Here is a 24851-nt window from a genome sequence, read left to right on the forward strand (position 1 = left end):
CGCTATTTCACCGAACAGGCGAGTAGTGCAGCAGTTATGACAACAACGTCATAACAATAATTATTATACAATAATAATAATAGTTGCAATAAAAATTATTTTAAACTTTTACACCTTTTACGAAATTTTTTTGTGGTTTGCAGTTGGTTACAATGTTTAATGTGACGCTTACTGAATGCTTACTGAGAACGAGGGTGGTGCGTCAGCTCCGGATCTAGAGTGAAAAGCGGCAATAATCTCGATCGCGCCAATTGCGCTTTGGGGTGCAGGCTTAGCGCCGGACTAGATCGGGCTCAATTGCATTTAAAATTGACCGTGTTGCGATTGATTCTACACGACTCGACCGGGATTGGAAGTCCTCGTGCGGCAGCAGTATCAACCTACGAATGGCACCTTCGCGCCGGGCAGCAGGTGAGTTATGGCTTACGTGCGTGATTGGAAGGCGCCAACTGAAGTCCAAAACAACGATGCACGACCAAAATAATGCGGGGCCTCGAACGTAGGCTTTTTTTAAGGCCGACGCGTCACCGTCACTCCGCCGCTAGATGCCCAGGCCTGCAGCGCGAGATCCCGCATGGTGCACTACACAGCTTTGTGTTCGTCGGTGGTTAAATGCTGCGCTGCCTGGTACTACTTTCTTTATCCCAGAAAAAGCCCGGATATGCGGATATAAATAAGGACGCACGAATTGAAGTCATCGCTCGCTTTGTATTCTGGTGTATGCATATTGAATTGCGATGCAGGGTTATAAAACACGCGCACTGGACAGACAACGAAGCGAGAACTTACAGCTGTTTAACCTGTTCGTGAACAAACAACTATTCCAAACTTTCACATTGCTGTGTTTTGCCTAATACGTCTTTTCTTGACCTTAATGCCTTTTTGTCGACTCTCAAACTGTTTAACAGGCATATTATTGTTGCCTTTGCATATATCCGGAGAACTACTGTCCGCTGTCCCAGCAGTCTGTTGTCATGCCAGAAAGGCGACTGGCACTGGTTTGTGGCTGGCTCTCGGAGTTGAAAGCGCTGAAGTTTTTTCGCTTGGTCATTTTTCAACAACTCTAGAACTGCAGTTTCGTACCGCGCTGAAGCGCGATGTATTTCGCCCACGTCATTGGAAACGCGCCCGCGAACCCTTGAGTGTTTTTTTAAACCATCTTTGCCCCTGCTGACAGGAATTGTTGCGAATACGCATCGAGAGGGATTACTGCTGGGATAAAAAGAAATGCGAAGGCATCTGTCGGAGTGAGCAAAAGAGGCGACGGGAGAGATTAGTCAAATGCATGTGATTATTTCAGTTTACTGATGCGTTGAAGCAGGTCAGTAAATACGTCAGTGAATACTAATAGCGCAGTACGAGAGGCAAGACAGGCAGCACAGGTGTTGTCCAGCAACAAGAATGTGTGCACATCTGTACAGCAGAACAGGTAGTGTGCAAAACGAGTAATAGTTGCTGTATTGAATCGGCTGTATTGATAACAACGAGAAGCATGATCTAAATAATGAGATTGGAAAGTTTTTTGAAGGCAGCATGGCCGCAGCTGGACTGAGACGGGTAACCAAAACTGTTCTTTGTCCGACATCATCATACGTTTGGTTACAAATTACAGCCTCTGCAGGCCTAAGACCCCTCTATGTAATCTTGCATTGCCTGTGTTTGTGAGCTCTGCACTACTACATCCCTCGCAGCCCTAGCGTCGCTTTGGGATGTTTAACGCCGCATACCATACCATTCCTGTCTAGAAATAGTCCTGACCTGGCTTGTGGTTTGTCCGAGCAGTAAGGACTTGGTGCGGATTCAAAATTTAAAACACACCACAACATAGCTACCACTACATTTGCCTTCCCGGAGCAGCCTTTCGTCGAGCTTCACTTGAGCTTTGGCAGTGCGCGTGTGGTGGAATCTCTAAATTGTGGCACACACAGCACTCATGCCAGTGCGAAGAGCTAATTTTAGCACATTGTTTGCCCTGGTTTCTCTCTGCTTCAGCAATAATGAGCTGGGTCACAACTGATTTCATACTTAGTGTTATTGTAGCAGCCCAACATTATTGAGCCTCTTAAGGCAGGTATTGGTTCCATCTTTAAGTGTATTTTATGTAACAGTAGCTTGGTTTGGGCTTGTTGGTAACGGTTCTTCAAAAACATAGCACAAAAAGGACACGGACGACACAGAACTGGACGGGGCAGGTGCTAACTTTTCAACTTTATTTTCGAAAAGCCGCCACATCTAATATATGGGAGCCGATTTTATGTCTGGAAAATTTCGTGGATTGGTTTTTGCATGCAACATTACTTGCGCCTACTTTAGCTTAGTATGGTTGCACACATCCCGCCACTCAAGGCATTAAGCACTTTTAGTTGGGCGTACGCTGTAAATAGTGTAAGCACGACACTTTTAGCTGGCCGTGTTGTAGCGTCCCTCAGGGTCACGCGCAAGCGGTAGCGCCATCTAGTGATAAGACGCCAAAGCGCATCAACGCTGTGCTGAAGAAATTTTCATCCGTAATTACTGATAACTAAGGTGGATGTACTGCGAGCCTTTTTCGTTCCAAGAAAAACTATGCAAATAGAACAAAATGTAACTAATGACTAAAAGCTAGACAACTGCTTCGCCAGGTGTCATTCTTGCGAGGTAAACACAGGGCATTTAGTTAGGCCTAAGAGCTTGAAAATCTAAAAATGATTTACGCCGCCGCGGTGGCTCAGCGGTTATGGTGCTCGGCTGCTAACCCAAAAGACGCGGGTTCGATCCCGGCCGCGGCGGCTAGAATTTCTTTGGAGGAGAAATTCTAGAGGCCCGTGTACTGTGCGATGTCAGTGCACGTTAAAGAACCCCAGGTAGTCGAAATTTCCGGAGCCCTCCACTATGGCGTCTCTCATAGCCTTAGTCGCCTTGGGACGTTAAACCCCATAAACAAACAAACAAAAATGATCTGCAAAACCAGGGCTAGTTATCACTTATACCTCTACACGTGGGCGAGAGTGTGAAATAAAAGCAAACCGCTACCATTTGAGCGAGCTATCGCGTCGAAGAATCCAGCGGTGACATGCATTTATTCCGAAGCGGGCGAGCAGGGCGCCGCCATCTTGTCAGCGCAACCCGTAACATGCCCGTAACGCACGCAACGGTACGTGCGTACGTACGTAAGCCCGTTCTGTATGGCCAGCTAAAAGTGTCTACTCTTGCCGCTGGTTTCATCCAGCACAGCTGTTGATGTTCTGCAACTAGTTAATGCGTGTTCCACGGCAAACATTCATTTCTTGCTTTCTTTTTATTGCATTCAAACAGCAGCCTCAAACGCAGCTACCAGAGTCAAGAAACTTTCCTCCAGTTCCAAGCCATCCACCAAAGCTAAAGGCAAAGCCAGCAACAAGCGCACACGGAATCGGAAAGATCAGTCCAAACCCAACGCCCGCCCACAAGCTGTGAAGCAGGCAGCGCCCTCTGCGAGCCTAGCAGGCAGATCAAGCAATGCCAGCGGCCACAGTAATGGGAGGAAATCAAATTCACAGCGGGCAACTGGGGTGGCGGTGAAGAGCGCACCGAGGAAGACGACAGCATCCAAGTCCGGCAGCCAAGCCCAGCAGCGCAACAGTGGAAGGAAGCCCAAGACGCAACGGTTAACAGGAGTCTCAGCGAAGAGTGCACCACTGAAACCCACCCGTAGATTCAATGCCGAGGCTGCTGGAAACAGAAAGCAGACGCAGAACTCGAAGAAGACGAAAAGCTCGATAAAAGCTGGCCGACAGGCCGGAGCCGCGAAGCAGCGGAGCTCTCGCAGAGTGGGTGTACAAAGTAAGGAGAATGGACATGTAAAGGCGTCGCCGGGGGGAAAGACGAAGAAGGCGGTTGTGTCGCCCAGTAAGAGTGCGGGCAAGGCGTCAACTCCACGGACGGGTAGGAAGCGCAAGGCGCCGGAAGAGGACCCCGCCATCATGGGAGACGAGAACGTGGAAATGCTCGCGACTGACACCCGTGTAGAGCCCGTAAGGTTACCACTGTAAGTGAATGCAGTTCTTTATAGTTCGTAATCTCCTTTTAAAGGGGCGGTCGGCTGCCGAAGACAAGTGTAAAAGAATTGGTGGATTCTTGTAGATTTAACAGAGTACACTGTGGGGCCAGTTGGTCATACATAATCTGAACGAACAAACGTAGTGTTGGAACAGGACACAGAAAGATGACAGGACACCCGTCCTGTCCTCATCTTTCTGTGTCCTGTTCCAACGCTACGTTTGTTCGTTCAGATCTTGTAGATTTCCCGTGACGACAATAGCGAGGGCAGGACTCGAGGCTTTGGCTGAAATTTGCATCTTAAATTGGCAGAGAAAGCCTGGCCAGAAGTGATGGTTGCAGTGTGCCATGTTTAAACTTCGTGGCTTTGCAAGTGCCCCGCTGCGGAGGCTCGGTGGTTACGGCGCTCGGCTGCTGACCCGAAAGACGCGGGTTCGATCCCGGTCGCGGCAGCTGAATTTCAATGGAGGTGAAATTCTAGAGGCCTGTGTGCTGTGCGATGTCAGTGCACATTAAATAACCCCAGGTGGTCCAAATTTCCGGAGCACTCTACTACGGCGTCTCTCATAGCCTTAGTCGCTTTGGGACGTTAAACTCCATAAACCAAACCAAACTTTGCAAGTAATCCGGCTACGTCGCCTGGAGTTGACATGTAGTACATTTTATACATAGAACTGGGCGTAGTAAATAGCGTTATTTTTATTTTTGCTGGAAGAAACCTAAGGCACGTTAATATCTTTTTACTCTTGCAAGAAGTCGCTGTTTCTTGCAAGGTTTGCATGCTCTCGCATCATCCCTAGTAATGTTTTCTAAAAGGTAGGCTGCTGTTATGGTGCTATTGTCAGCACTGTTGCCAGCAAAAGGAGTTGCTGGTACCTGTGAATAGATATTGCCACTATTATTTTATTGGTGGCATTTTTTAAACCACCTTAGTCCTTTCAACATCGGTGCATCTGTGTCACTTTCGTTACTGCCACTGCACGACAGCTAGGCGTCGCGGCAGTCGTATCCGCAGAGTTGCATACAGTTGCTGTACTAACTGTATATCGTGACTCTGATGTCAGGGCTTGCAGATGCCATCTACCATGAGAAAGCAAGACTGCTGTATCGAAAAATTCAGTTTTAAATCATCCTGCTGTCGCGTTTTCTCGTTTCAGCATGAGGGCATTAGCGCCCCCATGTTGAAAAAAAAAAGTTGTTGGTGTCGGTGATCGTTTGAAGACTCGCAGCTGGACCAGCCGGCGCTCTGGCAACCTGGGTAGCCCACCTAGGTCACGTGACCTTGTGGGGTCATCACAACTTTTTCTTTTATTCTGGTTAGTTCTGATTTACATAGCATAAATCAAGGAAAAGCAAGGAAAAGGTGGTTTCCCACCTGACAATGGCCTGCTCTTCCTGAACAATCAAACAGGAAATCACAATTGTGGCATTGCATGAACAGCGAAGGCATATAGTACATTCTTAAGAATGCAAATGCAGCAAATTATTTTATATATTTACTTAAATACCCTAAAGGCCCAAGTGGGCATTACATAAGGGGGGGGGGGGGGGCATGAAAACAACACAATACAGAATATTTGCTCACAGTAGTTGACAAATACAAAAAATAGCTATACATACAACTTGTAAGTACACAGCACTGCAGTAGCTGAAGGATACATACGTTGAGCGTATAAGACAAGTCTTCGACAGTGCTGAAAATATCACCGTGAGTTTTGTAGACCAAGGTGCTCCGAAAGTTTTCTTTGGAAATGTGATAACTCAGTTTCAGAAACTATGTCAGCCAGTAACGAGTTCCACTCTGCCTCAGCTTTAATAACAAACAAAGCAAACACTTCAAACAGGTTGATATGCGAAACAAGCAGTAGGAGACCGTATTTCGTGAACAAGAAACGACATCGTAATGGTGCTTTCCTTTTTGTACAAAAGAGCAAAACTTTGTGGACACGCTTTGTGAGCAGACCGGATTGTGAGCAAACTGATCACCTTGGCAGATGGCATTTAATTTAGTCACGAGAGGTTGCTCGGGAAGAGCAACCTGGTTCACACAAGCCCCACCGATGGCAGCACTTGTCATCGCAGGGCAGTGGCGCATCGCTTAACCGCTGCACCACTGCGCCTAGACAGTGGTATGGGGACTCCCAGTGATCTATGAATGTAGAGTAGCGAATGACCAATTCCACATATAAGGGCATTAACTCGTTAATGCCTTACTATTCCTTACTGTTAAGGCGTAGCTTAAGTGTCCTCTCCAGTTCTTTTCTTGTTTAAATTTTTAAGTGTGCAAAAGCCTCGAACAGAATGTGAAAAACCGAGCACAATGCGCAGAGTTTAAGACGTTTGGTCCAATGTTTAGGGGAATCCCCCAAGGTGGAGTAGATTTGTAATGAGGGAGTAATTACTCATTGTCGTCCACCCGAGCGCAGCCAAAAGGCTACAAAGGAAGCTTTCTCAGAAACTTCGTAGTTAAAGAAAAATTCGTCCCGGTCAGGGGTTCGAACCGGGGACCACCGCTTCACCGGAGCAGTCCCTCTACCAATTGAGCTAACCAGGACGGCAAGCTTATGGTAGGGCGAGAGCGAATTGATCAATAACTCGAAGTGGGAACTGTGTTCGTCCAATTTTTAGGGGAAACCTCCCAAGGTGGAGCAGATTTGTAATAAGGGAGTAATTACTCATTGACGTCCACCCGAGCGCAGCCGTACGGCTACAAAGGAAAGCTAAACAGCTTTCTCGGAAACTTTCTCAGCTTTCTCGGAAGACGTTTGTGCTCGTACGAGCGTGGCAAGACCACCTATGCAACTTGCACCGGAACAAGTTTATGGGGCAGTTGAGGAAGTGCTCCATGCGGGAGGGCATAGAAAAACCGCTGAAAGCCGTCGGAAGCAAAATAGAAAACCTTGGAAACAAAATACAGGTAAGCATTCTCTTTTCTTGGGCCAAGTGTAGCGGCGTATAAACCTTGAGCTTTTTTTTCGCAGTCCGCTCATTGTGACTGTGGTGCAGCGTTGCTGCAGTGTCTTTTTTGCCATTGTACACAAGGTTTTCTTTGTAAGACTAGTCAACTTTTCACCTTGAGGCATCAGCAGCTGAAATTGAAAAGGCTCAGTGTTAAACTTGAGCATGTTGTTGTCACGTTACCTCTTTCACACATTCACCGAGATGACAGTGTGCCAGATTTCTCGTTGCACTTTGTCATTGCAAGTTGTTGCTTGTTGATGTGCTTCTTATTTTATTTCAAAATGAGGCCATTCAAAGAGGCTGAATACCCCTGTCAGACTAGCAGATTTAACGTCATTCAAACCGAATGGCATTCGAACCGTTGAATGTCATTTGGTCTCTTTCGGTGCTACACGGTAAAAATTAATGTCATTCGAAAATGATGGCAGTGGCGATCACTGAAAAAGAAAATTTGTGCAATTGAAAGACGTCAGCGCGCATGAAGATGTTTGAAATGGTTGTATAGCGTTTCAAGAGCGGGTGAGAACATTTGTGTGCAATATTATAAGCTTAAAATATCATTTCCGGCCATTCTGCAGCACTCTGCCCATCAGAAGCCAAGTACAAAGTCAACCACTTATTTGATAAATGTAAACAAACAAAAAGGCGGACACAGCGGCGCGCGCAGGAGCGCGAAGCTTGGAAATGACTTCAAAAAGGTGAACTGCTCAGCTACATCTTTAAGTACTTCCGAGCTAAATGAACATGGAACGCCAACCGGCAAGAAGCACGCAACCCAAAATGATCGACGGTCGCAGGAAAGGCTGTGCTTCATGCTAGCCGCTAGCGTTGGCTGCTGCTGAGACCGAGAGTAATAGCTATCCACAAAAGCCTCTAGTGTGAACAAGTTCACACCAAAATTGACATTTTTTTTAGCAGAACTAAATAAATACAATTTATAACTTTGGCAGTACGCTGATTATTTTTTCACGTCGCTTGTTTCTGCTGCATATCTGGTGTCCAGAGTAGGCATTCGATTCGAGATTGAATGCGAATGAGTTCTTCAAACTCATTCGATGACTAATGACATTCGAACCTAATGACGTTAAATGTTCCTGTGTAGCAGCCGATTAATGACATTAGGAGTCAATGTCATTCGATGAGAATGACTTTAAATTTGCTAGTCTGACAGGGGTATAATAGTGCAAGTTCATAGAAAATCGGCATGTAGAACATAGCTACTGCACAGGCAATTCTGAAACTATAGCCACACTGTTTTATTTATTTATTTGAAACACTGCCAGTCTCTGGTTGAGACCTTAGCAGGTGGGCGTTACATGTATAATACAGGGTAAATGATAACATTTCTAAAAGCGGCTGGCTGTGCGAAGGACAACAATCTCTACAATTTTTTTTTTTTGCTGTATGAAGGTCTTCTTTGTTGCACCGGTCAGCTTTTTTAACACAAGGCATCTGTGGCTGAATTGAAAAAGCTCTGTACTGCTTTTGTACGCGATGACCGTGTGCTAAATTTCTCATTTCGCTTTATCGCTGCGACTTACGGCTTGATGGTGTGCATCTCATTTCCTTTCAAAATGAGACAGGGGTCTTTGAATGATACGGTAACAGTACTGTAACGGCCAACTTTGTCAACCTGTCGAACATGGTAACCGCTAGCAGTGCCGAAAACTTTTATGCGTGCAACCCTGCACAAGTGAACAGCTTTGAGTGTGCCCATTTTGTACAAATTGGAAAACTTATTTACTCCAGGGAGCTGAGCAAGAAAAACGTAGAGCAAAGCGGAAGTGGATCGAAGTTATGGTTCCTTCAAAAGTTCCTTGCCACCCTACCTGCCCCTGATGCAAAGGTGGTAGAAGAGGCAGTCCGTAGCCAGGAGGCCACAGCTGCGGAAGTAAGAGAAATACTGTTTCACTTAAAAGAAGAATCGGTGAATTGCAGCTGTGCATTCGTGGTGTTGAGATGGTGCTGCTATGACCATGCCGTCATTTGAGTTGTTTTATTTGTTGCGAAGGCAGATGCAAACTGGTATATGTGCGTATAGAGGTGTGGCCAGAATAATACGGAGCACAGGAACGGTCGCAGAAGTACGGAGAACAGCTTATGGGCGCCACCTAGCTGTACCGTCTTGAACTATCTCTGCTTGAACGCCCAAGAGAAAGCGCCGGTGGCACGGACCCACATTTTGCGGCAGGCCTACCAGCATCGCCGCTTAAGGGGGGACACTGGTCTTGAAAAAAAAATTTTTATTAATGATGTCACAGTTACGAAATCTTCAGGGCATATGTATTTTTGTGTGCTGATTCTAAATATGTCATTTAATTTCAGGTAAAACAATTCCTTGAGCACTTGTGCACTTTTTATGCTAGTATTTTGTGGAGAGTTTTGAAGAAAATTTGCTGTGGGAAACTCGCTGAAATGTATGCCATTGGGTTCTCTTGATACCAAGGAATACAATAAGGGTGAAAATGTCTTCCTGCCTATCGTAGAACTTAAGTTATAGAGTTTTGAAGTTGTCGCTTCAGAAATGAGAAGGAAAGTGTGTATTCCTGTTTCTAAAGTGGCAGCTTCAGTACCCTATAACTCAAGTTCTACGAGAGCCAGGACGATAATTTTACCCTTATTGCAGTATTCCTTGGTGTCAAGAGAACCCAATGGCATACATTTCAGTGAGTTTCCCGTAGCAAATTTTCTTCAAAACTGTTCGCAAAATACTAGCATAAAAAGTGCATAAGTGCTCAAGGAATTGTTTTACATGAAATTAAATGACATACCTAGAATCAGCGCACAAAAATACATGTGCCCTGAAAATTTAATAACTATGACCGAATTAATAAAATTTTATTTTCAAGACCAGTGTCCCCCCTTAACTTGTATTCGGCTCACAGCAGCGGGCGCGTCATCACTTCCATCGAGGAGCCGCTGCGGTGGCTCAGTGGTTATGGTGCTCGGCTCCTCACCCGAAAGACGCGGGTTCGATCCCGACCACGGTGGTTGAATTTCTTTGGAGGAGAAATTCTAGAGGCCCGTGTACTGTGCGATGTCAGTGCACGTTGAAGAACCCCAGGTGGTCGAAATTTCCGGAGCCCTTCACTATGGCGTCTCTCTTAGCCTCAGTCGCTTTGGGACGTTAAACCCCACAAAACCATAAACCTCCATCGAGGAGCGGCTCACGCTGGGAACGGGTGCAAGTCTGCCGTCTGGAACTGCGAGTTATCTAAACCGCTCATGGCCGTGTTGCCAATGCTTTGCCGACGCTAAACTCAGCCTGATTGGAGGCAGGCAACACCTGACGATGTTGTCCGAAACATCCACCATCTTTTGAACATTGATAACGCCAGGGTTGAAGCTAAGAGGGGGGCACGTTGGCGGACACTCTCGCTGCACGCGTAGAGCCAGGTGCTCCTTTCTGGCGTTAATAGGTGGTGCTTATATGCAGTTTCTCACTTTCACCACCTTTCGCTTGCTTCGTGTTATTTTGGCCGCACCTGTACAGTGGAGATGCATTTTGATAAAGCTGCTTTTCTTTTTCCTTGCTAGTGTCTCATTTGAGGTTGCTGCAAGCTTAATTAAAATCATTAATTGCAGAAAAGGCAGTTCAAAGCACACAGTGTTACATCAATGTCAAGATCAGTCGGCTTTTGTTGTACCGTATTTTCCGGTGTACAAGACGCACCCTTGTATAAGACGCACCCGCCATATATGCAGGGTGTCATTGAAAAAATTGGTATATAAGACACACCCTCATTTGCCCATTTAGGCTAGTGAGGCTTAATTAAACATGCTTATGCGACCATCGCAAAATGCACCGTACGTGTGAGAAGTTCTTAAGCAACGCTAAGTGATCGAAAAATGCAACACTCACGCCATACCAGCCCACGTTTTAGCACAAAAGAAAAAAAAGCGAAAGAACTCTATGTCCATAACAATTTATTTTTACATAAAACCATCAAAGTCTTCATCTTCGGATGCGTTATCGAAAAGGCAACGCGTCTAAAGCATTCTCTTCGCACTACGTACTTGCAAAGGGTGACTAAAAAAAAAACATCAGCTTCTCTTGGCTTGTCTTGACAATGGCGAGAAGCGCGACTGTCGCTATCTTTTGTCATTTCACATTACCTTTGCTTGGGGCCTCCGAAACGGCCGCGTGTTTAAGATCCCGGAAGTGGTCAACCCCGCCGTTTTATGATAAAGTTCACCTAAAAAAGTTGCGCACGGCGGTCCCTGTATTGAAGTATTAACCATGTTACAACCGCGTTATTGGTAGTAATATTTTTTCGGTGGAAAAAGCTTGAACATGAACCTGAGTAATTTCTGAACTCGCAAAAAAAAACGGAAAATTCGCATATAAGACGCACCCTTGCATAGGACGCACCAGCAAGATTTTTGAAAAAAAACCGCATCTTATACACCGGAAAATACGGTAATTGTTTTGCACTAGTGCATCCTTTCTAAATGTAAGAGTTATATGTAGCTATAAAGATATTCTTTATGCTATTATTTAGGCTCTGTTACACGTGACAAATCTGGCACTGAGCATTCTGCTTGACCAAATGTTTAGGGGAATCCCCCAAGGTGGAGTAGATTTCTAATAAGGGAGTAATTACTCATTGACGTCCACCCGAGCGCAGCCATACGGCTACAAAGGAAAGCTAAACAGCTTTCTCAGAAACTTCGTAGTTAAAGAAAAATTCGTCCTGGTCTGGGGTTCGAACCCGGGACCACCGCTTCACCGGAGCAGTCGCTCTACCAATTGAGCTAACCGGGCTGGCAAGCTTATGGTAGGGCGAGAGCGAATTGATCAATAACTCGAAGTGGGAACAGTGTTGACCAAATATTTAGGGGAATCCCCAAGGTGGAGTAGATTTGTAATAAGGGAGTAATTACTCATTGACGTCCACCCGAGCGCAGCCAAACGGCTACAAAGGAAAGCTATACAGCTTTCTCAGAAACTTCGTAGTTAAAGTTAACGAAGTTTCTGAGAAAGCTGTATATCTTTCCTTTGTAGCCGTATGGCTGCGCTCGGGTGGACGTCAATGAGTAATCACTCCCTTATTAGCATTCTGCTTCTAGGCTCTCACTTGTGCTAGGTGCCAGGTTTTTGTTTTTCAGAACAACGATTAGTTTGTCCCATGCATACTGACGTTTGCCACATCTGTTATTGTTTCAGCTCATCCCCAATACAGTGCACGGCCGAGTGGAAGATCTGGAAGATGACTCGGAAGAGTCCAGCAGCGATTCTTCGTCTTCCCTTTCCAGCTCTTCGGGGTCACTTTCACAGAGAGGGGCGGTTCTTGCTCAGCTCCTTATGGAGCAGCAGAAACGGCGCAAAGCGTTTGAAAAGTTGCAAGAAGAAGAGTGGAGAATTAAAGAGCAGCAAATCAAGTTGCTGCAAGAATCTGCCAAAAACGAGATGAGGTTGATTGATTTACTAGAAGAACTTTGTAAGAAATAAACGGCAGACCAATGGCTGACTGGCTGCCTTTCATGTGTTTTTATGTTGTGTGACGGTTTCATTCATGTTGTGAAGCCATATTTTTGTGGAGGGTTCCTTAATGCTGAGTGCAGACTACAGACTGTTGCGCAAATCAGAGAAAATCGAAAAAAAATTCTCTCGGCTTAACCGCGCGTTTGTTCGGGCTCAAATTTCGCACAGAGGTTGCATTTAGTGGTCAGTTTTGTTTTATACTACATTTAGGTGGGGTACTTGCCTGATTCGGGCAGAATTATTTGGAAACCCCCATCGTCTGTGGCGACGGAGAACCAAAATCAAAAGACTTCGCAGCAATGGTACGCGTGGCGCCATCTCGCAGCCATCGGAGAAACGAGCTCCCCTTCTAGCCACCATACCGCCGCCCTCCCCGGTGGAGAGCTCGTTTCTCCGATGGCTGCGAGATGGCGCCACGCGTACCATTGCTGCGAAGTCTTTTGATTTTGGTTCTCCGTCGCCACAGACGATGGGGATTTCCAAATAATCCTGCGTGAATCAGGCAAGTACCCCACCTAAATGTAGTATAAAACAAAACTGACCACTAAATGCAACCTCTGTGCGAAATTTGAGCCCGAACAAACGCGCGGTTAAGCCGAGAGAATTTTTTTTCGATTTTGTCTGATTTGCGCAACAGTCGGTATACTCTTGTTACCGTAATTTCCGGTGTACAGTCCACAGGCTATACATGCTTTTAAAAAGAGTATAAACACCTAATTTTTTCTCGCCCGTTTTCTTCTTTCAAATGCCGCATGAGTATGCATAAAGCAATCCATGGTACACCCTTGCTACTCCTAAGTAATTTATTCTTTTTTTTTCTCGATGCTGCTTCTTATCATCGACCGAACAATGGCTGTGACATGCAAGAACTGTTTATAGTTTATACAGGGTGTTTCACCTAAGACTTTCTGCAATTTTTAAAAATAAGCTATTTGAATTAGATGCGCGCTTTTTCTGGCATAGCATTGTCAGTGGTGTAGTACATCATAATGCAGCTAAGACGTGCTAACTAGCAGGCTTGTTAACCAATATTTAATAGTTAACTTTTAAACTATTACCGTTGGGCTCCTTAATTATTGAGAGGTATGTAGCCCACCGTAAGTAATGTCCATATCCGTTTTTAGAATTTCGAAAACACGATTATCCTCGGCGCTGTGGCCCAACAAATTTCGCCTACATCGCGCCAAAATACATGCGGTTTGAGAAGCTTGCAGGCAAAGCAACCTCTCCAGTGACCCTAACTCGTCGAGATAGCCAAAATTTGTTGGGCCACAGCGCCGAGGATAATCGCGTTCTCGAAATTCTAAAAACGGATATGGACATTACTTACGGTGGGCTACATGCCTCTCAATAATTAAGGAGCCCAACAGTAATAGTGTAAAAGTTAACTATTAAATATTGGTTAACAAGCCCACAAGTTAGCACGTCTTAGCTGCATTATGATGTACTACACCACTGACAATGCTATGCCAGAAAAAGCGCGCATCTAATTCAAATAGCTTATTTTTAAAAATTGCAGAAAGTCTTAGGTGAAACACCCTGTATAACACCCCTCAAAGGGGGCTGTAGTCAGTGGCAGTGACTGGTTTTCATGATGTCGCAGTTAATCCCATGGCATGAAATCTACAGCTGACTGGCAGATCTGCTTCTGCGAAGTTGCTTCTGATGACACACTCACATGTGTCGTGTTGGCAACCCTAAAAATTCGTTTTCTAGAGAATTTCTGAAGGTGCGCTTGCACCCCATAATAGAACAGTGGGTCCAGTTATTTTTGCACGCTATAGGTGGCGGAGAAGGAGGCATGAAAATAACTGCAATATAATGACTGATACACAGTTTTAATTCACTACGACACTTAAGCCAGCCTGCTTAATAGCTGGAATGACAACTTACGACATATCAGCAGTTCTGTTGCAGTTTTTTTCATGCTCACTTGACTTGAAACACTTCCTGCACGTCATAGCCATCATTCATTAAATGGAAACAGCATGAAAGAAGAAATTCAGTCTAGATTATTTAGTGTTCTTAAGCGAATACCACACATTGATTCTTGTATTCAGTTTTCTCTTGTTCATTGCAGAGAAGAAAACGCATCTAAAATGAAGTGTCCATATAGTTCTACTTTAGAAGTTGAAATTTTACACTTTATAGGTATTTTTCACTGAATATATCGCGAATTCGCCACCGTTCTTTCTGTTGCGAGGTTTTGTGATACTTGTGCTGTTCATGCACACCTTGCGCCTTAGGGTAATGCACTGGGTGCAAACACTCTAGTGGAAAAATAAATTTTTGTGCCTTGCAGACTGTATACCAGAAATTGCAGTACAAGTCACTTACAGCACACACCCCACACATAGCATTTCTGTAGCTTGTATGAGCTTCTTTGCTCCTCAACTCGCGAGCCTTTGGCCACTGGTAGCACCAGTGACCACTTTAGTGTCTGAATGGAGGTTGTGCATAGGCTGTGTAGCACCAGACTCGTGTGCTTCTTGCATCCACTGTTGCATGACAGTGTCACGTGAGTGCCATGCAAATGTGGAGCCTACGTGCTGCTCAGATTGCTCGCTTTGGGGTTGACAGCTTGCACCTCCATGCGCCCCATGGTGGACCCAAAGCGAGCTTTTATATTTCCGAAGGTGCTTTCAGTTATCCTTCTACACTCGCCCACAGCTTTCCTTGGCAGTGAAGGGCAGGTTATTGGGGCAGAGCGTCCGTAATTGTGTCATTCCACCAAATAGTTGGGCTGCACGACAGTCAGCCTGGCAACCTGGTGTGTTGCTCTCTCCACGGCACTTTCATACCGTTGGCAGGGTAGCTGGCGCCATCTATGGAAGCCTCTTGTAACTATGGGTGCCAAGCAGATTTGTTGTGTTCAAGAAAACCGTTTTTTTTTTCCCCTTGAATTTCAACCTTGAAAGCTTGCAGTTCAGTTAGAAATACACCTTAGATAATGAATATTCACAGTATACTATGCCGCCGCGGTGGCTCAGCGGTTATGGTGCTCGACTGCTGGCCTGAAAGACGTAGGTTCGATCCCGGCCGCGGCGGTTGAATTTCTTTGGAGGAGAAATTCTAGAGGCCCGTATACTGTACTATGTCAGTGCACGTTAAAGAACCCCAGGTAGTCAAAATATCCGGAGCCCTCCACTACGGCGTCTCTCATAGCCTTAGTCGCTTTGGGACGTTATACCCCATAAACCAAACCAAACAGTATACTATGTTTTAAGAGCAAACTGATAATTGCAAGCAGGGACTATACTGGGCTACAAAGGAAAACATGGCGTGTCTAAGACTCCGTAGCTTCCACTCTATTACCAGAAGCTTCCACTCTATTACTCCGTAGCTTCCACTCTATTACCAGAGTATAGTCCTTGATAGATTGTAATGGAGTGTTGTGTCGTGTGACTCTGCTGAGGCATTCGCTAATGGCTTGAGCAAATTTGCCGAAAATGGGAATGCATGGTCACTGAAGGTGTGTCTGGTGGGGCTGTTATCCTTTGCCATTGAGATGGGTGACTGGAAGAATTCGCTTTCGACCATTTCGTGAAGCTTTGAACGTCTGTGCACGCAGGCTTCATGGCTCTTTCCTTTGCTAATCAGTCCATATCAGCAGAACACACGATGAAACGCTTGTATACATATCTGATGGAATGTGCATGTTTAGTCTGCTGGTATCATTGCCAGGTAGCATTAGAAAAAATTCCTTCCCGAGCATATACATCCCTTACACCAGGGGTTCTTGGTCTTCTGATGATCTCGCCACACGGGCACTTTCAATGACTATTGAGTCGATAGCCTTCGAGAATCTCAATCGGAATCAAACTCGATAGAGGTAGTGCCGTTGTTGCATGACAAACTTCAAGAGATTCCATCTTGTCGCACCAAGGTGCTGAGTCGCCACGGTCACTCATTTGTTGAAACTTGTTTTCTGTTTTTCTTCCTTTTTTTTTTCGTCGCTTGTAGAGAACCCTACACTTGGCCTACTGTATGGTGTTCCACTCCTGCTTGGGCCCTTCTGGCCTGCCATATTGTACAAATAAACAAAATAATTTTGGCAATCAGCCCACAAGTTTAACTTGAAAAAAGTTAAAAATGAGCAGTGCATTTGTTGCAGTAATATTAATCGTTTGAAAAAAATTTCGCTGTTATGGACAAGTTGTAATAGCACCCATGCACTTCTGAGGAAGATGGCGTCTGTAGTTTTTGCATCACTGACAACTGTGGTATTATGTTCTGTGGCCTGGCCTGCCCTGCCCTCTTTTCTAGAAAGTTAGTTCCGTACTTTGAAGCTCAGCAGTTTTTCAACAATTATACTGCTCTGATTTTATTCCCCAGCGCGTTGCTGTGGGCGCTCTATGTCCAAGAATGCACGCTTCCGCCGCTCTAAGCCTTGGAAACCTCGACAGAGTTGCGTGCAGTTATGCTGGCTCGAAAGCCCATTGACTGGAGGGCCATTGGAACTGCCGGTGTAGCAGCGTTCAGTTGGACATTGAATCGATAGACTGTCGATTTGATGGCCTTCTAAATGTCCATGGGGCGGGGGAATTAGCCTCAGGCCACCCCAACTGTTTTCAAAAGATGCCGAGTAACCTCATATGCGTAACCTCATATGAGTAACTTCCATCCTCCCTGCCTAACAAGCTTGTTAATATGAGTGGGCAGATGCATGGTCCTTCGAAAAATGCTAAAGTTGAATTCACAATGTTATGTCGTTTACGCATAGGTCACACACACATCACCCATAGCTTCTTATTAACAAAAAGGACATACCCGTGTGTGAAATGTGTGGTGAGGAGCTCACAGTTAATCACATTTTAATTTCTTGTTCGCATCTCGAAAAACTTAGAAAAAAATTTTTTACTGTATTTTACAATGAACACATTCCATTTCATCCCGCATTGCTTTTAGGCGAGCAAACACTCGTCGAGTTTTCGCTTGTAAGTTTCTAAAGAAAGCCAATGTTTTAAATCTAATATAATGTAACATCTATACACTTCATATAACATCATCTAACCTTGTGTTTGGCGCATGATAGCCACAGTCGCTTATTTTATTTATTTATTTATTGATACTGCAGGCCAATAAACTTGCCCTAGCAGGAGGGGCAATACAGTAAAGAGTGTGACAATGCAAAAAACAAAAAAAAAACACTAACAAAAAATAATGCTGGGTGTAGCAGTGTTACTCAGTCAATACATTCTGACACCAGCACAATAACTAAGAAAACATGAAGAGCCGCACATGTGAAATAACAAACAGTGGGCAATTTTCACGCAAAACAACAGAACTGTTTTTGGAAAATAAAAATAAAAAATTCAAATAAAAAGGCATCACAGAGTGAAGAAGTTCGGAAAACATAGCAGATTACGAACAATGCTTTTGTTTTAGTTTATAGAAAAAAGATGTTTTTCCAGGTCTTCTGCGAAGTTTTGTGACTGCAATACCTCAACAGGTATAAAACTCATAAAACTCTATACATAAAACGCCATAAAACTCCATACAACTAACTAACTGAATTCACAATGACTGGCGACATAGCGGCTGTAAGCAGTTTGCAGTAATATGAGCCACAAGGCAAACTACCCAACGGGGAGGTTGAGCTTGAGGTAGGCATGAGTTTAGGTGCTTTGGGAACCTCAATAAGCACTTCGAGGGATCCAAGGGTTTTGCCAAACCGAGTTGCAGAACCTCCGCTACAAACTTATCCTGCCGAATTTGCTCATTGTTGTTGACTTTGGTTGCCGTGTTTCGCAGGGTCAAAACGGAAGGGAGCCTGTACAAGTGCTGTGTGCCTGGATGCCCGTCCACCGACGACGAGTTCTTCACCGGCCTGTGGCTGTTCGCTCTGCCGACCGACGAAACGGTTCGCACCACCTGGCTGGAGAAGATCCACGTCGATCCGGAAATCAACCGGCCGCTGAGTCCGCGAGTCTGCTTCCAGCACTTCAAGAAGGAGGACTTTGTGGCACGCAACAGGTGTTTCATCGGACTGAGCGGGAGTGCCTTGCCCCGGGACATCCCGAGGCACATGTACAGATATTAGCACGGCTCGCACGTAATCCTGTGTACTAAACAAAAAGAATGGTAGTCCGAGGGCAATTCTCGTATCCCAGAAAATGAGGCGGAGCACTTCATCAATAATATGGCATTGGCCCTCATTCTCGCATGGCATGTTCCGACACAGACTGCAAAGATAGGCGCTGTAGCTAACCTAACATCAGTGTTGTCGGAGCGAAAACGGAAGTGCCTTCGTTTCTTTGTGTTCCGTTCCATCGAGTCCAGACTTGGGAACCTCAGAATTTTCCACCTCTACTCCTCTGCATGCTAAATGCACTAATCCTCCTTGTCTAACACTCGTGCTGCCCTCTACAATCGCGAAATAGTGTTTCATTGCGCATTTTGGAATGAGATGTGGTGTAGAATGCATGCTGTCATCATCCGCAGCCTAGCGGGGAGCACCAGTTTCGTTCGTAGGGGTTCTCAGATCACTTATGGGCAAAAGAAGGGACGCTACCGTGTGGTAGCACTTTATAGCCATGAAAACAATGCTAGGCCTGTGTCTGGTCACGCTAGCGTATGGCCGAAAGAATGGATTTTGATGCAGAATGATAGCCGGGGCTGTTACCCGAGCAGGTGTACATATATATCGATATATATCGGTGTCTATTAAATTGCGAAATAGTCCCACAGCCGCGAAGTGTAAAATATTTATGTAGGTTTTGGTGTGAAAGAGTGACGCTAATACAACTCCATTCAATATTTGTTGTCATGAAATTTGATTGTTTGGCCTTTTTATGCCTCTTTTGACGTTAGTTTTGTAAAACATGTTTATTGTTGAGAAATTTGGTGTTAAAAAAGTGGAACATTTGTTCCTGCCTCTTTGTTCAGAGTTGTAACGAAGATGAATACATTATGGACTTCATGATCGTTGGCGGATTTTGTGAAGTTGGTGTGGCCTAACCTTAATGAATTGAACACGAAAAAAATTGACATTGCTGCAGTTTTGCTTTGAAAAACACTTTTATTTTCGTGGCCAAACTGTGATGACGTCAATAAAGCTGCGGTTTCGGTAAGATGTGGCTCAATGTTTTGATGGAAGCGTAACACAAAAGGCACCTGTGTGTCTTAATCATGTGCGGTGTCAGCGCACATTAAAGAACACCGAATGGTCTAACCTGGATTAGCATGCTGGTGGCGGTGATGTCCCGAGAAAAAGAGCTACTAGTTCTTGGAGCAGTTCCCGTATGCTCACGCGAGCATTTTATGAAGGATGCGGCATTTTGTTACGGTCGAGCTTCTCTGTTTCTTTATTTCTTTGTAAGCTTGAGTATTTCAAAAGGCCTAAAATGTGGTGTTTTCTTCACATAACTTCCTGGGACAGGAATGAGTTGAAGCCGCCGCGGTGGCTCAGTGGTTACAGCGCTCGGCTGCTGACCCGAAAGACGCGGGTTCGATCCTGGCTACGGGGGTCGAATTTCGATGGAGGCGAAATTCTAGTGGCCCGTGTATTGTGCGATGTCAGTACACGTTAAGGAACCCTAGGTGGTTAAAATTTCCGGAGCCCTTCACTACGGTGTCCCTCGTAGCCTGAGTCGCTTTGGGACGTTAAACCCCTTAAACCAGGAATGAGTTGAGACAAGTATATAATTGAGACCCTGATGAAATGTTGAATTATGAAATGTGTACATGAGGAACTGACAGGAATTGTATAAATTAATCATCTGGAAGAGTGCGACGGTTAACCACAACCTCATCATGTTGCTTTGAAAAATCTGAAATTTTATGTATGATCCCTTCACCGGAGGCTAGTAGTGCCCTGTAGGCCAAAAAATATCACTGCACGGCTGAGTAAAAGCAAAACACCTGCTGCTGCTCTAGCACCTGCTCAAAGACCTTCTGTTTAGTTAGATCCTTTTTGTTGAGACCATCCCAGTGATATGGTGCCTACCAGAGCGCAATGTTGCCGCACAGTAGCCTCCCATTACTTATGAAGCCTTGTTAATGGGTGACCTGTGTATCTCGCTAGTTGCATCTACGTTTTCAAAGCCAAACACTGGCCAAGCCAGATGCAAACTCCATGCATCTTGATGGTGGCAGCGGGATTGGCCGTGCGTCAGAAACACACCTCCTTCTCATCGCCGGGGGCTTTTACAGTGGGCGCTCATTAATTCTAACTTCCATTCTGCCAAACTGACATTTGGTCCTATCGACATCCAGAGCATTAAGAAGGCCCTGCTTCATTTAACTGCTCACAATTGGAGCAATTTTTGGTCCCCTCTATGCTCGAGTTGTAGAGAGTTGATTGTTTCCACGAAGGATATATTGATGACCCTGCCAGTCTCTCTTTCAATCACAGTGTGCTACGGTGCGAACTCTGTACGTGAGATGAGCGGATACCAATCGGAAAGTGTATCGGGCAGAATCTGCGCCTGCTCACTTCGCAGTCTGGAAGGCCTTGGTTCGATTTCCTTATCTCCACAAGATTTTTTTATTTGGAGATTATACAGTCACTCTGCTATTCTTCACCACATGCTTAGAAGTACTGAGAGGGTTGGATTGAGAAGAGCTTGGTGCAGGAGTTAAGCCAAAACCAAATTGCTTGTGCTATTGCCTCTCTTTACTTAAATGAGGAACAGCAGCTTATGATTGAGTTCCTAAACACAGGAGTACAGTGGTGTGCTTAGAAAAAGAACAGCAGTCTAGGAAGGAAATAACTACTATTTACATTGCGTAGAGAGCGAAAGAATGAATTTTATTGTAGACTCCAAATGATGGTCTAATCAGCATTAGGACCAGTATAGGAGGTTGCCAATCTTGTTGGCCTTTTTCAGTTTAGTTGAGCTAGGTTGTGTTATGTCTTTGACATGGGTCGTCAGAAGGGGGCCACCATGATAATTGGAGACCTTGGGGAAGAATTGTGCATTTTGGAGCTAATAGTGGATGAGAATAGACGAAGGGTCCTTGCATTGTTTTTGAATGTAGGGCATGGCCTGTATGCATGTTTCTTTGCAGGCTCTTCACCTTAGGTAATGCACTTGGAATGTTTTGCTTTGCCCTGCATGTAATGCCTGAAGTGCCCCTTGTCTGATATCTCTTATCCTTGCTAATTTTTGGACATGTTTGTTGTGAGTTGTAGGCGTTTGGCCGGGGGAGTGAAGAACCCGATGGGATGCTCCAATGGGCGCGCTTGTAATCTTTTTGTCTCCCTCGTGCCATGGAGTCCAGGTACCACCCCATTCTATGTCAGTTTTCAGCTAGGTGTGCTTTGTCTTGTAATTGTAGAAATTTGTGCGCAGACATGGTCTGGTAGTGCGCTTCATTGTAAAGCCTCCTTCGGGGCTATTTGGTTCATAGCTTTAGAAAAGACTGTAAAAATTGACACAGAAAAAAGTAGTACCTCGCCATGTCTACTTATACCCCTGCCAAGCGGGCAAGTTAAGTGCACTTACGGAGAGTGTACTTCGCTGTAAGTACACTTTGCCGCATCTAAACGACGCAAGTGGAGTGTTACTCGCGGGAAAGTGCACTCCGCTTGGAGTGCGTTCACGGACCACACTTTGCTGGCCGAGTGCGTAGCCTCGACGCCAGCGGTTCCAATGGTACAAAATTTATAATGCATAAAAAGTACTTACAACTTTATTTTACGTGTTATAACACTGTTTTCAGAAAAAAGTTCGTTGGTTATAGCTATAAGCGAAGCAACAAAACAAGTAAACGTGATCAGATGCAACATCGCTGCTCGCCGCCATCTTGTTTGTTGTCGAAATTCTGGATAGTCTTGGCTGGTCTTGGCTTTTCTGCTAGTTTCATTTTTTTTTTCATCGTTAAAAACTGTTTAACCTCGTTTTATTTGCGCTATCATGTTAAGCAATCAAATATTATGAGCCTTTTTTCTTTTCCATCGGCCTGTTCAGAAATTCCGCTAATTTTCTGTCGCAATTATTTTTTTACTATGAGTGCACTTTGCTTTCCCGTTTAGCACCGCATAGCCCAAAGTGTCACTCGGGATGCCAAAGCGCACTCCCCGTAAGTGCACTTAACTTGCCCGCTTGACAGGGGTATTACTCCTGTGTATTCTGTCGGCCATATTGTTTCTGTTGCTTTGTAGTTTCGGATTGCTGCTTGGCTGTCCAACACGGTGATCTCCATTAAAGTTGGATATGGATTGACAGCTTCTAGAATCACTTGAGTTTCTGCTGCTCATTTGAGTACTGCCATGTGAATCATCGTTTCTGTGAGAAGCGGGCCTAAGGCCACAATTGGACTGATGCTGTCTGAGTAGCCAACATCAGTATAATGCTGTTTGGTGTGATCCAGAGTTTTTCGATGGAACGCTGTTGTTTGTCATTTTGGTGGGACTTTAATTGAAGAAAGCATCTGAGCAATGGGGCAGTTTTGCTGTGATTTCAGGTGGACAGTCAGCCTGTTAGTGCTGTGCTGTGGTTCCCCAGCCGATCTGGGAGGAAGCTGATGAGGACTAATTCTTCCAGCTTGTGCGATTAGGTGGGTTTGTACTATTGGGGGTGAAAGTCTGCATGGCATGCAAAAAGTGAGTAAGTGCCACGTTTGCCAGTGATCACCTCGTTTTGCTGCCACACATTGGAGCACTTATTGGCTCGGTCACACTTCGGTGTTTGTCAATGAGAGTGAGCGGAATACCCAATCGATCCAGGACTGATTTGTGCGGCTGGAAAAATTCCACTGATTCCTATCAGCCAATAGGACAGCGAGAAGGAAGTTGTATTCCCATTGCGACATCCATGGCGACACCCTTTTGAGTAGGACCCCTCGCTTTGGACGTAATTCATCGTTGTTACTGCCTTTTCCAGTATGTTCAGCTGCCCGTAAATGGAGAGCCAGTCTTTCTCTTCCCCTCATCTCGCCTATAACTAAACATATGAGCAATAAATTTGCTTTATTTTTTATTTAGAGTGCTGATTCTGCCGCTTCTAGTCCTAAAGAGAAGCGCTGGTTCGTTGACAAAAATGGTTCCCATTCTTACTACCAGATGGTGCCACTAGGCTGAGCTCATCTTTGTTTTGTTTGCATATACTGAACTAAGAGCGACTGTGAGGAATGGCGTAACATCCCGCAAAATGGCTACGTTTAGCGTACATTAGCGTGAATACGCTTATGGTACATAGCATCGATTTGTACTTTTCTAACTATATCTGTGTACGCTGTGAGCAGATAATGAGGCACAGAGGAACACTTTTAGCACGAGAGCTTGTGATCGAGGCTGCGACATGATGGCCAGGAAATGTGAATGAGCCAGCATTTCGGCGGCAGTGGATTTCGCTCTCGCTGTCGAATGCCCTAGTGTGAACGTGCCATTAGTTAGACTTTGATCGCCATATGCGTGGACTCCAGCCACCTCCCAATGATAAAGCTATTGGCTTTGGTTGCCATACGTGTATCTTGGAGGCTTTTATTCCCATTGTCCCAGGGCTGTTCACATTCAGTCTTGAAGGGTCGCCTGAAGGCATTTTTGTTAAGTGGTAGTTGTGCTTTTATTTTTCCAAGAGACGGCAAGCTTGGTACGGGGCGGCAAAGGGTAAGATGGCCTGAGGAGATTTATAAGGAAATTTGCGGGGATAAGATGGCACAGGATAGAGTTAATTGAAGATCAGTGGGATATTTGTCTTGCAGGTAATGTAACTAGGCTGATAGTGATCATAGACTGTACAATCGGATTCGAAAGTTTATGGAACACATTACTGTTAGAAAAAAAAGTTTTTGATTTCGCCGTTTTTGTCTAAAGCACAGCATGGATATATGCAGCCTAACTCTGAGTGTGCAAACTACACAGTGCACCATTAAATCTGAAGCAATATGCCTTCTATGCAAGGCAGCTTAATTTCCTTTGCTGAAGTCACGTTGCATGAACTTGTGATAATAGGGGAAGTTGGGGAGGCGGTAAAACTGCTGCCCATGTGATGCTAAGCATCTTGTCGATAAATACAAAAAGCCGAATGCTGCAAGTTACCTTTGTTGGGGGCTCCTTGTGTTACAAGCTTTATAAGGTTGTGTTTTTTGGCAGTTTTCTTCTGATCTTTTGTAACCACTGCATGTTCAGACTTCATTGTGGAGCATTTTTTTTATTGCTGTTTGCATGTTTGTTGGTGTCGAGGCCCTGCCTTAGGTTTTCTTGCTCTCAGGAGACCCCTGGTGACACCGAAGTGTACTGTTATCTGCAGAGATGGCGTGGTTTATGGTCCCACACTGTTGGAAAGCTCTGCACGCATCCTCTGCCAACAAGTCGAATGACAGCTGAGAGATTTGAGCCCTGGGATGTTCTTCTCTCGAATGGGTAAGCGGCTGATGGGTGTCTCTGAGGAGCAAATTATGTGATTTACTCTGCTTGTTAGGAATTTCTGTATTCAAATTC

General features: G+C 45.0%; 1 protein-coding gene across 3 annotated transcripts; it reads left to right on the top strand.

Moving 5' to 3' along the window:
* Window positions 1–181: 181 nt before the first annotated feature.
* On the top strand, window positions 182–19536 carry LOC149348233 (uncharacterized). Of its 3 annotated transcripts, none has more exons than XM_089588025.1 (4): window positions 182–411; window positions 3298–4006; window positions 8728–8869; window positions 12146–12473. In XM_089588025.1, the coding sequence occupies exons 1-4, from the start codon at window positions 387–389 to the stop codon at window positions 12428–12430; spliced, it is 1161 nt and encodes a 386-aa protein (XP_089444151.1). In that variant the 5' UTR covers window positions 182–386; the 3' UTR covers window positions 12431–12473. The 3 variants fall into 3 exon arrangements, with proteins under 3 accessions (XP_089444151.1, XP_089444150.1, XP_089444152.1); XM_089588024.1 differs by having other exon boundaries at window positions 184–411; window positions 3295–4006; XM_089588026.1 differs by lacking the exons at window positions 8728–8869; window positions 12146–12473 and adding an exon at window positions 18218–19536 and having other exon boundaries at window positions 187–411; window positions 3295–4006.
* Window positions 19537–24851: the final 5315 nt, after the last annotated feature.

This window comes from Amblyomma mixtum, chromosome 4 (genome assembly GCF_055824585.1).
Source record: "Amblyomma mixtum isolate Tamu chromosome 4, ASM5582458v1, whole genome shotgun sequence".
Lineage (NCBI taxonomy): Eukaryota > Metazoa > Arthropoda > Arachnida > Ixodida > Ixodidae > Amblyomma > Amblyomma mixtum.